The sequence below is a fragment of the Lampetra planeri genome, chromosome 64 (assembly GCF_965212315.1).
Source record: "Lampetra planeri chromosome 64, kcLamPlan1.2.h2, whole genome shotgun sequence".
Classification (NCBI taxonomy): Eukaryota; Metazoa; Chordata; class Hyperoartia; order Petromyzontiformes; family Petromyzontidae; genus Lampetra; species Lampetra planeri.
The window spans coordinates 866,039-880,268 of record NC_136170.1 but is presented as its reverse complement, the minus strand read 5'-3'; the positions used below and the strand labels follow the sequence as shown (position 1 = coordinate 880,268).

The 14,230-nt window shown below is 55.0% G+C and overlaps 1 protein-coding gene across 1 annotated transcript in view; it reads right to left on the bottom strand.

Moving 5' to 3' along the window:
- Positions 1-6,180: 6,180 nt before the first annotated feature.
- LOC144737067 (pleckstrin homology domain-containing family A member 6-like) overlaps positions 6,181-14,230 on the bottom strand; it is a 51,781-nt gene continuing 43,731 nt past the window's right edge. The window contains 8 exon segments of the mRNA XM_078619719.1: positions 6,181-8,548; positions 9,065-9,178; positions 9,680-9,828; positions 10,351-10,490; positions 11,297-11,452; positions 12,741-13,034; positions 13,199-13,311; positions 14,002-14,074. Of these exon segments, the coding sequence (XP_078475845.1) occupies positions 9,093-9,178; positions 9,680-9,828; positions 10,351-10,490; positions 11,297-11,452; positions 12,741-13,034; positions 13,199-13,311; positions 14,002-14,074 (1,011 nt within the window). The 3' untranslated portion in view covers positions 6,181-8,548; positions 9,065-9,092.

Below are 14,230 nucleotides of genomic sequence, written 5' to 3'. Positions count from 1 at the left end.
CAGAGTATTGTTTTTTGTTTGCATTTGACTGCAAGTATTGTGGTTAATGTAGTAAGCATGATTCCTTGCAAAAGGTGTCAGTTTTGTTGCCAGAAAAAAGGGGAAAAACCCCTATTAGTATATTTTGGTACTGGCAAAGGAGGTCCCATGATGAAACTTTAACTCGTTCACATGTTGGGGTTCAGTAAAACAATGTGTGTGTGTGTGCCACATGCCCTCCACCACACGACACAGCCGAATGAATAACGGCGATGGGTTTGCGTGAGAGAGATTCTTAGTGTGTCATTACGTCCAGAGACTGCCTATTGTTTTATGTGTGCCTTTGTATGTGTCTCTTTCTATGTATCTCTGTGATATCTGTCTGCTTATATGTCTGTCTATATGTTTCTGGTTCTGTATTGTATCTCTCTCTCAAATTTAGCATTCTCAGGAAGAACGTAATCAACCAGGTAGGGTGTTGACTGTTATGTTATCCGACTCTCTCTGTTGTATTACATTACATTTCTAAGTATACTAGATTTGTCTTTCTATTTCATTTATACCTGATGACGATTGTTTGTGTTGCAATGGAAACGTCGTATGCTAGTATTTAATTTATTATTTTCTCTTTATACGTGACTTTACCGAAAGAACCAAAGAGTAATTCCTGCAGTCACGAAAGCTCCAAATTCAGTTTTATTTTCTTGGTTTTTTCGGTAAAGTCACGTAAAAGGGAAGTAATACAATAATACAAATAAAACATAATAAAATTATTCTCACGACGTTTTGTTTTATTTTTATTATTTTATTACTTCCCTTCTACGTGACTTTACCGAAAGAACCAAGAAGATGAATCCCTGCAGTCACGAAAGCTTTAAATCGAAATTTAAGTTTTATTGTTTTATATTCCGAGTGGCATGTTCATGTTCACGCGTGGAGCCCCTGAGCGTGTCTATTGTTGTCTAGATGCCGAGTGATCTATTCTTGTGCTGCCCTCAGAGCGTCTTGCAATGCTGCAGTGTCTCACGCGCCCATTCGTCAAGCTCAGCCAATCAAACACGTTGGAAGGGGTGGCCTAAAATGCTAACTAGGTACGGAAGCGTCGCCTATTGGTCAATGAATCACGTTCACGGACGTGCCTCGACTTACGAACGGGTTGAGTTCATGAGATCCGTTCGTAAGTCGGGGTGTCTGTAAGTCGGACTGTCCGTAAGTCGGGGTGTCCGTAAGTCGGACTTTAGCTGAGCCTGGCCAGGCGGCTCGGGAAGAGACGAGACGACCCCCCCCCCCCCCCCTCTGTGCCGGGGGGTTGTTTGACCATACTTCCCCATTCAGGTTTAGTGCGGAGTTGGTGGTACACGCTGTGAGCATTGTAAAGTACATGGCGGTCCACATGTCCTGTGACCCCCCCCCCCCCCATACCATTTTAATTATCTTCAAACTCAATTCTTTTTTGCGCACCCATGGGGGTTGTGAGAAGAAGGATTTATTTAAGCCCGAAACAGGAGGAGGATTTCTCCACAAGCCTGCGGCTCTCGCCCGATGACGGAGCTGGTCGTTGTAATTGCCGGCGAAACGTCACGAAACTCGAATGGTCAATTTCGATTTAAAGCTTCTTTCGTGACTACTGCAGGGATTCATCTTGGTTCTTTCGGTAAAGTCACGTAGAATGGAAATAATAAAATAATAAAAATAAAACATAATAAAATATTATCTTTTAATAAAATATGTTTTATTTTTATTATTTTATTATTTCCATTCTACGTGACTTTACCGAAAGAACCAAGAAGTCGAATGGTCAATGTTGTCCGTGCAGGGGTCACCTGCACTACACGACGGAGCGCTGCCCCACAAAGCATCTGAAGATGATACATCATTTGTCTAATAATAAACTAAATTTAGAACAAAAAAAAGATTTATTTCAACGTGAATTGCCTAAAGAAGATAACATTTTAAGTTGTCCGTATCACAAAGCGCTGCTGCCAACGCGACGTTTTGGCCGCTTGTGTTGAACCAGAGAGTGTATCACTCCGAAATATTCACCTCGAAATGATTTGTCGAGTCGTGTCAGCTGATCTTTCATTGTTCTCGAAGCTTCGGGCAGCGTCGAAGGGGTTTGTGTGGTGTGGACTTGGAGGGTCGTGGGGCCGGCATTTGAGTGCTTTGTTGATTTGTATCGTCGTAGATTAGAAGTTTTCGTGACTGCAAGGATGCACACTCTTTGGTTTTACCGTATCAATTGATACGGTAATTTTGCTGTGACGGTTCCACCTGAAGACGGAAGCTTGTGTTGCCTCCGAAACGTCGTGATTTAATTTAATTTTCTTTTTTAACCTACGTGACTTTACCCGAAAAAACCAGAGTATGGATTTGTATCGATTTCGATCTTGATTTGAAGCTTTCGTGACTGCAGGAATCCACACTCTTTGGATCTTTCGGCAAAGTCGCGTAGGTAGAAAATAAAATAAATCACGACGTTTCGGGCGCAACACCAGCAGCGTCCGTCATCAGGTGCGCCCGAAACGTCGCGATTTATTTTATACCCACGTGACTTTACCGAAAGAACAAAAGAGTTTGTTTCGTGTTGTTTACAAACGCCTACCGTGGGTAGATAAGACAGTTGTACGACTTTCACGGGAAGGCCTAGAACACGACAAGGGCTTATTTTAATAACACCATCATCATCATATTCTTAGGTTTTTTCGGTAAAGTCACGTAGGTAAATTTTTTTAATAAAAGTAAAATTTCTCTCACTTGATACAGCTATCGTGCTGTGACGGTTCCGCCTGAAGACGGAAGCTTGTGTTGCCTCCGAAACGTCGTGATTATTATTTTATTTTTATTGACTTTTATTAATTTACATTTTTTTTTAAAAACATAAGAATATGAATCCTTGCAGTCACGAAAGCTTCAAATCTAGAACCATCATGTCAGAGGTCACTCACAACAGGCCCACCTCGTGAAGAATATCCCGAGTTGGGGGGGGGGGTCAAGGCGAGCCATGGAGGCATTTTCCCGTCCAAGCCGGTGAGTAGCTTTATTAGTTGTGTACACAACTCAAGCGAAACACACACAAAACCCCAACCTCGACATCTCCTCCTCCTCCTCGTCGACATCGCCGCTGCTGCATTTTGCCCCTCGTGAGAGAGAGGGGAGAGAAAAAAAATGACAAACCGCGATTCCAAAAATACCTCATCGTATATTACAAGGAATATCCACACGCAAATTTCCACGTCTTAAATGCGTTTTAAACAGTACCATCTTCTTCCTTTGCCTCAATGAAACGAGATAATTTATCAACAAACTGTATTGAACTGTCGTGTTTTTTTTGCGTGTTTTATATATTTTTGTATCACTTCGGTTTTTTTATTATTAACTTTTAATACACCGCTAAGTAGTTTTTTTTTTACAACTTTTGGGTGCAAATGCTACCCATCGGGTAAAAGGGGGTCCCCTGTGCATTGCTTTGTCAAATGCGGAAAGTGTCCGCCGATATATAGGCACCGAGATGCTGTCGCCCCAAGTCGAAAAACGCAACCTTGGGGGTTATAGGGGGTGGAGACTCGAGGCGCGTGGGTGCGACGATGGATCCGATTGGCTAACGGCCCCGCCATTCGTCGTCACAATGGACCACGTGACAATGGACGACGTCACAACGGGCCACGTCACAACGGACACGGCGCGCTCGAGGTCGGGGCGGGGCACGCGCGCGTTGGGAGAGGGCGCGCGTCGCTGGCCCAACAACAAACAAACAACAAACAAACAACAACCGCCGCTCGTCACCGAGTTGGCGGCGACGTCCACCACGGCGTTGTCCACCACACGAGGCGGCGGCCCTCCTGAGGCCGTGACGAAGGCTCGCTCGCCGGCAGGCGGTCACGGGACAGACCCAGGTGCCGCGTGCGCGGGTCAAACTCACCCAGAGCACCCAGGACGGCCATAGATAGAGTGACCTTCGCCGACCTCCACATTAAAAGCCAGACATCGATATGGGGGTTGGGGGGGCTAAAGTCTCTTGCAAAAAAGGAGACCTGGGGGTAAGAATACAATCAAAGGCCATTTTCTCTCCGCGGCGAGAGAATTTGAGCAAAATGCGTGAGTCTGTAAATCGGCACGTGTTGTTATCCTGTCTTCGATACGACTGTTAGAGCATCGTCGTCGTCATCATCATTATTAAAGCATGTTTCTAATATTCCAAACGCAGGTGCGGTTATATAAAATTGTTTGGGGGTCGTTTTAAAGTTATCAACATTTAGCGCGGGCATACAAACAGTAACTTCCCTAGGATCGCCAAATCTACTGTACACTTTTATAAAAAATCTGCTAAGAATGCCGATACAACTTTCCCTCTCTCTTCTATGAGAATCTAACATTTGAAGAAACTCTTTGTGAGCGAAGAATGGGGGGGGAGGCGGGCGATAAACCTATGCAAAGGCAAATATCCCCCATATAGCCTTTTAACAGACTTGGGGAAAGTGCCGAGCACCTACGAAGGCCGGCACGGCACACGAGAGAGGGGGCTGTTTGTGACCAGAAACCACGCCCGGCCGCCTTTGTCTCCCCAGTGGCGATGTTTAACACACCGCACCGGCTACTCACTCGGAGGCCGGGTCGACAGTACCGGTTCAGATAATGGGTCGCAAACGCGGTGTTGGTGGCGGCCGAGAGCGGGAATCGAACTAGGCTACGCTGCCCGCGCACACAAACACACGCCTACATATGCGCGCTCGTGAAAAATGCTGAACTCATCCACCAGGTTCAGGTTGCCTTGGGGGGGGGTTATAGACCGTGGCGTCACTTGGCGATGTCTGAAGACAAGCTCCGGAAGCCCACGAGCTCACGAAAGCAATATGTAGAAAAAGTTGAACCGGTGTTAAAATAAAGTTAAAAAATATATATATGTACGCTGTCGATATTTTTTTTTAAAGCCATGCAAAAGTGCTATCAAATGTTGAATAACACCGTTCGTCGAGGGGTTAAAAGTGAGAACACTTGTTATTTTTGTATTCGTCGTTTTAAAAGCACAAGCTAGTGGAGAACAATATTTACATAAATAAAACCACAAAACAATGTAACTGGAATTCAAACGAGGGCACGCAGATTTAGTTTGCATTCTTTTTCTGTGGGTGGGGGTTGGTGGTGGGGTAGGGGAGTCGAACCTTAACATAAAAAAAAATCACTTAAAAAATACAAAAACACGAAAAGCGACCGATTCCGGTCTCGTGAAGGCAGGCGCTGTGCTAGAATAGGCCGGCATCGGCGAAAATGACACGGAAGCGATGGTGGTGAAGTTGGTGGTGACGGTGGTGGTGACAATGGCGGTGAAGATGGCGATAAAGTTGAAGTTTGGTGGTGACGATGGTGGTGACGATGGCGGTGACGATGGCGTTGAAGTTGGCGGTGAAGTTGGTGTTGAAGTTGGTGAAGTTTGTTAATGACGTTGGTAATGAAGTTGGCGGTGACGATGGCGGTGACGATGGCGGTGACGATGGCGTTGAAGTTGGAGTTGAAGTTTGTTGATGACGTTGGTAATGAAGTTGGCGGTGACGATGGCGTTGAAGTTGGTGAAGTTTGTTGATGACGTTGGTAATGAAGTTGGCGGTGACGACGGCGGCGACTGTGGCGAGCTGAGACACGCCGCGTGTGTGGGCAGCGGTCGTGCCGTGACCGCTCGTTCGCTACCTCGACGACTTCCCCCTTCCCCCATCCTCGTTTAGATCGCTGCGACGGCACGTCTGGCGGTGCCAGCCAGAGCCTTAGAGGAGGGGGATGCGGAGGAGGGAGAGGAGGAGGAGGGGGGGGGGGGAGATGGGGGGAAGGAGGAGGGTGAGAGGAGGAGGGTAGGAGGAGGGTGGGAAGGAGGGGGGGGGAAGGAGAGGGGGGGAAGGAGGAGGGGGGAAGGAGGGGAAGGAGGAGGGGAAGGAGGAGGGGGGGAAGGAGGAGGGGAAGGAGGAAGGGAAGGAGGAGGGGGGAAGGAGGAGGGGAAGGAGGAGGGGGGGAAGGAGGAAGGGAAGGAGGAGGGGGGAAGGAGGAGGGGAAGGAGGAGGGGGGGAGGAGGGGAGTGGGAAGGAGGGGGGGGCTGAGCACTCGAGCGAGTGGAAGCGATGCATTAGTTTAGCTGATTACTACTACTACCCACTACTACTACTACCCACTACTACTACCCACTACTACTACTACCCACTACTACTACTACTACTACCCACTACTACTACCCACTACTACTACTACCCCTCGACGCCCCGCCCACTCGCCACTCCGCACCGCCCCCTCCTCCTCCCCAACGAGATCTGTGTTTCACAGTAAAATCCGAGGATGTATAAAATTATTAATATTAACACGGCTACTCATCATTAACATTATAATACAGCATACCGGGTGAGGAGGGTTATTCAAACTTACCAGCGACTAAATGTATTTGCGAGTAAAAACAAAAAGCCAAAACTACAAACTTTAAAAACAAAACCTACAGAGTGATAACATTAATAGTACACACACGCACACTTGTAATAAAATATAGCTATGAACCGTTATTTTAGATTGTAACGCGAATGAGAGTTAAGCTGGTAGAGATGGGGGGGGGGGGCGATGCCGGACGTCGTTTCGACTTAGCAGGCACAAGGTGAGATGGTTTTTACTTAAATTAATCAATTCAAGGGAGCCATGAACTCCAATGTCGCGCAGCTGCTGCAGCAGAAGCCCTCTCTCCTGCTGCAGCAGAAGCCCTCTCTACTGCTGCAGCAGAAGCCCTCTCTCCTGCTGCAGCAGAAGCCCTCTCTCCTGCTGCAGCAGAAGCCCTCTCTACTGCTGCCAACACGTGACCACTGGGGGGGGGGGGGGGTACCACCACCACCGCACGCTGCAGGCGGCCCAAGCACGACGCGTCGCTCGGATGGAGACCACGCGGACCGGAATCACTGTGTGTTAGTGTGTATCACTGTGTGTTAGTATACATCAGTGTGTGTCAGTGTGGATGTGTGCCCAGATGTGTACGATTTTAACGACACCGGGGGGGCACAGCCAACAAAGCCATCCGTGCCACACAGCCCCTGCCACAGGGACGCATGCTCTCACCCCCCTCCAGCGTAACCCAATCATTCCTCACGCCGCGTCTTCACGCGATGGTGCATTTTCTGGATTTGAAAATAAAATAAAAGCGAAAAATGACCCCGAAGTTTTGGTTTCGCGTCTTACGTCCCGACGGAGCGTCTAAATCATCCGAGTACGGTGAAAACCGCCCTACGGCGCAAACACACCCTACCCTACCTACGACTTACAGCCTTCGCTCGCCTACAGCCTCACTCCGCAAACCCACCCCCGCGCGCGGCCCTCTCCGCGTACAGGCCGAACTCGCAACGAAAACTACAGCCTCCAGGTTACAGCGGACGCCACCTGCCTACGGGGGGGGTGGGCATCCGACGCTCACGCGCAGCCGTCCCCTCAAACTGTCGTCGTCGCCGGAGGTGCCGTCCCTGCTGCCGCTGCCAAGTCGGAAGGCCGCTGCCGATCGGTGCGCCAACCTTCGCGCCCCCCCCCGCCGTAGCTCCGGAGGAAAGGGGAGGCCGAGTGACCCCCCCCCCGCGCCCACTTTGCTCCGCGCGGGGCGGAATGACAGCCCCAGATTTGGCTCGAGACGGCGGTGGCGGCGGCATCGTCGGCACGTGCCCGGTGGATCGACAAGCTTGGCTATTCGAGGAGGAGGCCTTCATCCAGCAGCGGATTGGCCACGGCTAATGACGACGATTGGTCTGTTGAGCACACGGAGCGTTGAGACGTCACGCGAAGAGTTGGGCGACTCGGCCAGCTGCCCCCCCCCCCCACCTTGTGGTAACGTAGTGTTGTGGTAACGTGGGCCACCGACAGACGCCACTCCGGCGAGCCGTCACCGCTCACCAGGCCCCGTCAAACCGCGCTCCGGGACTGCGGGCGGGGTGGGTGGGGGTGGGGTTTCTCGGTGACACTGCGGGGGGGAGGGGGGGCGGTCTTGGTTCGACGTCCTCACCGCGTCCTCGCCGCGTCGTCTCCCGTCTCGCGAAACAAACTCGACCGGCGCCGACCCTCTCGGCCGCTCGGTTCCAACCCCCCAAAAACCAACCCACTGGAGCGTGCGTGCGCGCCGCGGCGGTGGGGACAGAACATCATTTGGCTTTCCCGCGGTTACTTTAATCCTAAACTATCGCTAGGGGGGAGCGGGGGAGGAGGAATTTTCGTTTAAAAAATTTGCGTTGATACGCGGCAACGAGGGTCCCCCCCCCCCCCCCACTCCCACTCGACGTAGCGACCCCCCTCGCGACGTCGGATCGATCGAAGCCGGCGGACGTCCCGGTCTCACGTCCGCTGCGGACCGTGGCTCGCCCACCCCGCCCGCACCGCCCGCACGCCACTTCTTCATCCGTTAACGACGCCGCTCGTCGTCGAGGCTCTGTAGCGATCGCCGGGATGACGACGGCGAGAGACGCGCGGCCGCCCGCGGGGTTCTCCGTGCGGCCGCGTTCTCGCGGACACCTCTTCTCGTTCCCTTCATCGTCGTCGTCCTCTTCCTTCACCTCTTCCGCCAGGTGGATGACACCTAGAGGGGGGGGGGGGGCGTTTCAAAGGCAACGGTGAGACTGAGGGTGCCACCGCAAGCACGAGCACTCGTGACGAGACGTCAACCACAGCGGGAGCCATGAGCCCCAGATTGTTCCGAGTGGGTGAGCGAGAGGGTGAGCGAGTGGGTGAGCGAGCGGGTGAACGAGCGGGTGAGCGAGCGGCGTGAGCGAGCGGGGTGAGCGAGCGGGTGAGCGAGCGGGTGAGCGAGCGGGTGAGCGAGCGGGTGAGCCAGTGGGTGAGCGAGTGGGTGAGCGAGTGGGTGAGCGAGTGGGTGAGCAAGCGGAGGAGCGGGTGAGCGAGCGCGTGGGTGTGCGAGTGCCTGAGCAAGCGAGCGAGTGGGTGAGAAAGTCCATGAGCGAGCGGGTTGAGCGATTGGGTGAGCGTGTGAGCGGGTTATCGAGTGAGTGAGTGAGCGAGTGGGTGAGCGAGCGAGCGGGTGAGCAAGTGGGTGAGCGAGTGGGTGAGCAAGTGGGTGAGTGAGTGAGTCTCTCACCGCTGAGCTGAGCAGAAACCTTGGCGTTCTAAACAAACGCAAAATGGCTGCCGCCGCCGGGCGCCGATGCATCCTGGGAAGGGGACGCCCCCTTCGTCGGGGAAGTGAGTTTGGCTGTCGGGCGGCAGGAAACAAAACCAGAGAGCGGAGCGACGGCGTGAGGAACGCGGAGACTCGCGTCGGCCGGGTCGGTCACCCGGAAAATAAACCCTCGCTCCGGCACACACCCCGCTACGGCCGCGACTACGAACCGGTCGAGTGCCAGAGGTCGCAACCGGGTACCCGATACCCGTACCCTACCCGATACCCGGCTACCTGTACCCGGCCGGGTACGGGTACGTGTACCCGTTTGCGAACCTGGTGCGGCCGGGTACGGGTACGGGTAGGCCGTGAGTCACTGGTGAGTCACCGTTTGTCACTCATTTCGGGTAGGGTACGGGTAGGGAATCAAAACCCGTTTGCGACCTCTGTCCAGTGCCGCCCACTGCAGTTTACCAGCGACCCGGTGAACAAACGACGAGGCGCAAAACCCCGGTGAAGGTGACCCACGGAATAGCGCGCGCCGAGTTCTGGCGATGCGTGGCCGTGCTGCCCGCGGCGGCGGTGGTGCCGTACCGGCCACGGCCTTGCTCCGCTGGCACGCCTCCGCGGCGAGGGCGCACGACATGCTGATGATGCGCTCCTGCTCCTGCACGTGCGCCTCCACCTTGCCCTGCGCCACCTCGCGGCTCGCCGGCGACGGCAGCGGCGCCACGTTCTGCACGCTGGAGACGCGGAGGGGGGCGGGGCAACGTGACGGTGGGCGGGCGGTCGCGGCGGTCCGCGGTTCGAAACCGGAAGGCGGCCCTGGTTAATGCTGTGAAGCGTCGTGACGCGTGTGCGGCGCGTGTGTGCGTTCAAGTTCAAGTTCATTTATTAGGTATAGCCCTGTGAGCCATTCGGCTCTTGAATCGGGTGCAACCGCAACAAAGAAAAAAACAAAAAACGTGAACAAGAAAACATCTTAAAGTGACTAAGTGCAAACAGAAAATCCAAGAAAAGACAGCAAAATATTGCAGAAAAAACAGCATACACCAACACTGTGTGCACAAATCCCAGTGGGATGCAAGTCAAACAACAACAACAACCACAAGACAACTTAGATTACGGCCATCAGTCTAACTCTGTACTACAACAAACAAACATGGCCAAACCGAAAAAACTTTTCGAAAATCACCAAAATTAAGCCATGAAAGCAATGTGACGACGCGTGTGCGTGACGACGCGTGTGCGTGACGACGCTGTACCTGGACTTGGCGAGCATCGCCTTGATCCGCTCCACGTTCTTCTGCCGCGCCTCCATTTCCAGGGGGCTCAGCGGCTCCTCGGGGTCCTCGTCCACGTAGCGCTCGGGCACGAGCACGTGGTGACGAGGGGGGGACACCTGCTGGCCGGGGGGAGGGGCGGGCGGGGGGAGGGGCGGGCGGGGGGAGGGGGCATAACCGTGACCAGCTCGTTGTCAACATCATCGCTCCCGTTTTCATCGGTAACATCATCGTCACCGTCAAATACCGTTGCAAACATCATAACCACGCTCGTTAATACACTCATCGTCATTGCAATCGTCGTCGTTGTCGTAACTACGGTTACCGTTGCTGCCTTCGCCATCATCATATACGTAATTATCACTGCTATAATCACAATCATTTTCAACATCACGACAAACGCTACCATCGCCTATATGGCTGTGATCACCAGCACCTAACAACAGACACAGAACAATGCTCAGATTCGGATCTCTCTCTCCGTGACCTCCCGACCTCCGGCTCCTGATTGGAACCCAGGCCTCGTATGCCCAAAATCCCAGAACTCTCAGCAGCATTTGAAGCATCATCGCCAAGTGCACATCTCACATCTCTCAACACCCCAACACCTCCCCCCCCCACCTACCGGATATATCTCTCAATCCAGACCCGGATCTCCACCCACTGACCTCTAACCCTGGACCACCTCTGACCTTGGCCGTCTCTCACCCCTGACCCTCACCGTGTCTCACCCCTGACCCCGGCTGTGTCTCACCTCTGACCCCGGCTGCGTGCCACCCCTATGACCCTGCCATTTCACCACCGACTTTCACCCAGGACGTGGCTGCGTCTCACCTCTGACCCTCACCGTGTCTCACCCCTAACCCCCGGCTGTGTCTCACCTCTGACCCTCACCGTGTCTCACCCCTGACCCCCGGCTGCGTCTCACCTCTGACCCCGGATCGTAGCTGCCGTCGAGCTCCGTGCCGGCGGTGCGGAGCCGCGCGATCTCCTGCGCCGGCGTCTCGGGCGCCGAGGCGTCCTGCACGGCGCGCTCCAGCTCGGCGATGTCCAGGTCGTCCTTGCGCTGGCTCACCTTCATGAGCTGCAACGACGCGGCGGTGGTAAGGCAGGCGGACACCGCACCGCCACGGCCTCATGGCCCATGGCCTCACCCTCGCCCAGTGTCTCACCCAATGTCTCATTGTCCACGGCGTCATGGCCCATGGCCTCACCCAGTGTCTCACCCAGTGTCTCACCCAGTGTCTCACCCAGTGTCTCACCCAGTGTCTCACCCACTGTCTCACCCAGTGTCTCACCCAGTGTCTCACAAAATGTCTCATGGCCCACGGCCTCATGGCCCACGGCCTCATGGCCCACCGTCTCGCCACGGTGTCTCCACCACGATAAAATGTGCCACATTGGTTGACGCCATGCCCACAGAGTGGTAATAACGCGGAAATGGCGGCATCTCAACGGAGCAACGGCACGAAAATCCACAAAGCCTACGCCTCATGGAACGTGTCGACTGACTGGGATGGCCGTCCTCTCTCTGTGTTACTTTGTACGTGCCATGGGTTGACTGACTGAGATAGACTGGCAGATGCACCACCTGTGCCCCCCGACTGTGCCAACAAATAGACTGTTGGGGCAAACGCTGCGAGCGAGTAGCAGCACCTATGAAGGCCGGCACGGCACACGAGGGGGTGGGCTGGCCAGCACCATGGTCGTGCCAACACACACAGAGGGGACATGCCAGCCCCACCCCACACACACACAGGGCACACACACACACACACAGGGCACGTGCCAACCCCAACACACACACCCACACACACACACCAACCCCAACCCACACACACACACAGGGCACACACACACACACAGGGCACGCGCCAGCCCCAACCCACACACACAGGGCACACACACACAGGGCACATGCCAACACACACACTCACACACACACACACCAACCCCAACCCACACACAGGGCACACACACACACACACAGGGCACGCGCCAGCCCCAACCCACACACACAGGGCACATGCCAACCCCAACACACACACTCACACACACACTCACACACACACAGGGCACGCGCCAACCCCAACCCACACACACACAGGGCACGCACACACACAGGACACACACACAGGGCACACACACAGGACACACACACAGGGCACGCACACACACAGGACACACACACAGGGCACGCACCAACCCACACTCACACACACACAGGGCACACACACACACAGGACACACACACAGGGCACGTGCCAGCCCCAAACCACACACACACAGGGCACACACACACACTCACACACCAACTCCAACACTCACACTCACACGCACCAACCCCAACCCACACGCACACACTCGCACACCTGCGAGACGTCCACGGACGCGGGCCGAGCGGGCGACTGCGCCGCCAGGATGGTCCGGCGGTCGAGCGTCATCGTGTGGCCGCGTCGGCGCGGCGCGGCGCGGCCCGACCCCCCCGCGGGGGTCACCGTCGTCGCCAGGTCCCCCCCGCCGCCCCCCCCGGCTGCCACCGCCGCCGCCTTCTGGTTGAGCTTGAGCCGCTCCAGTTGCTCCTCCACGCTCATCTTGCCCCGGCCGGCGCCGCCCGCGGGACCGCCCGCCGGGTACAGCGCGTCCATCGCGCTCTTGGGCCGCTCCTAGCAATGACGAAGACCACGATGATGATGACGGCCACGATGGCGATGGCAATGATGGCGACGATGATGACGATGGTGGTCGCAATAATGAGCGACGCTCACAAACAACGAGCGACGCTCACAACAACGAGCGGAGCGGCGGGTGGATAGAACACGGAACTTGCCTTGGCCCCGTTCGACTTGGCGCGACGCAGCGTGACGTAGGAGGCGATGGTGGTCGACTGCATCTGTCCCGGCTGGGACAGCGGGGGGACAACTCCTACAAGCGACGTGAAGACTGGGGGAGACAACCACCGCCGCACGGGGACACGCGGGAGACACGTGGGAGACACACGGGAGACACGCGATGATGAAACAGGAGACCCGGGGGATGCACCAGGTGTGACGACACGCGGACACCTCAGCCGCGTGGACACAGAGACACGCACGTGCACGCAAGGACGCGTGTGAGCGCACGAGCACCAGGACGCACAAGCAGGAAGGGGCACGGCGGAAACACACACACACACAGGGATGAACGCACGTACGAACATTCACACGCAAATATTTTTGGGGGTTTTTCGGTAAAGTCACGTCGATAGGTTCAAAGGAAATAACAAAAAAACTATGACGTTTCGATCGCAACACAAGCGGTGACGACCGCTTGTGTTGCGATCGAAACGTCGTAGTTTTTTGTTATTTCCTTTGAACCTATAGACGTGACTTTACCGAAAGCCCCTAAGAATATGAATTCCTGTAGTCAGGAAAGCTTCAGGTCGTTCACACACAAGATTCACACACAAGATTCCCACACAAGATTCACACGGCCACGCACGCACCACGACGCACGGGCACCGGGACACGCGCTCACAAGGGGACGCGTGAACACCAGGGCGGGTGGACGCCACGCGGACACCACGCGGACGGGCCGGCGACACCGGGGTGGGGCGAGCCGTCCCACTCGGGGGGACACCGCCCCCACACTCACCCTTCTGCTGCTGCTGCTGCTGCCGGTCGCTGGAGCCGTTGCTCTTGCCCTGCTGCGGTTGGTGGTGAGCGACCTGCGGCAACACCACACGGCGCTCGCACGGTGAGGCTCCCCCCGTCGCCACGGCCGACGCCTAAACCTCGACCCGACCTCGACCCGACCTCGGTTATAGTCTGCGCTTGGCCCTGTCGCCGGCCTTGTTTCTGACCTCGCCGTGACCTCTGTGTGT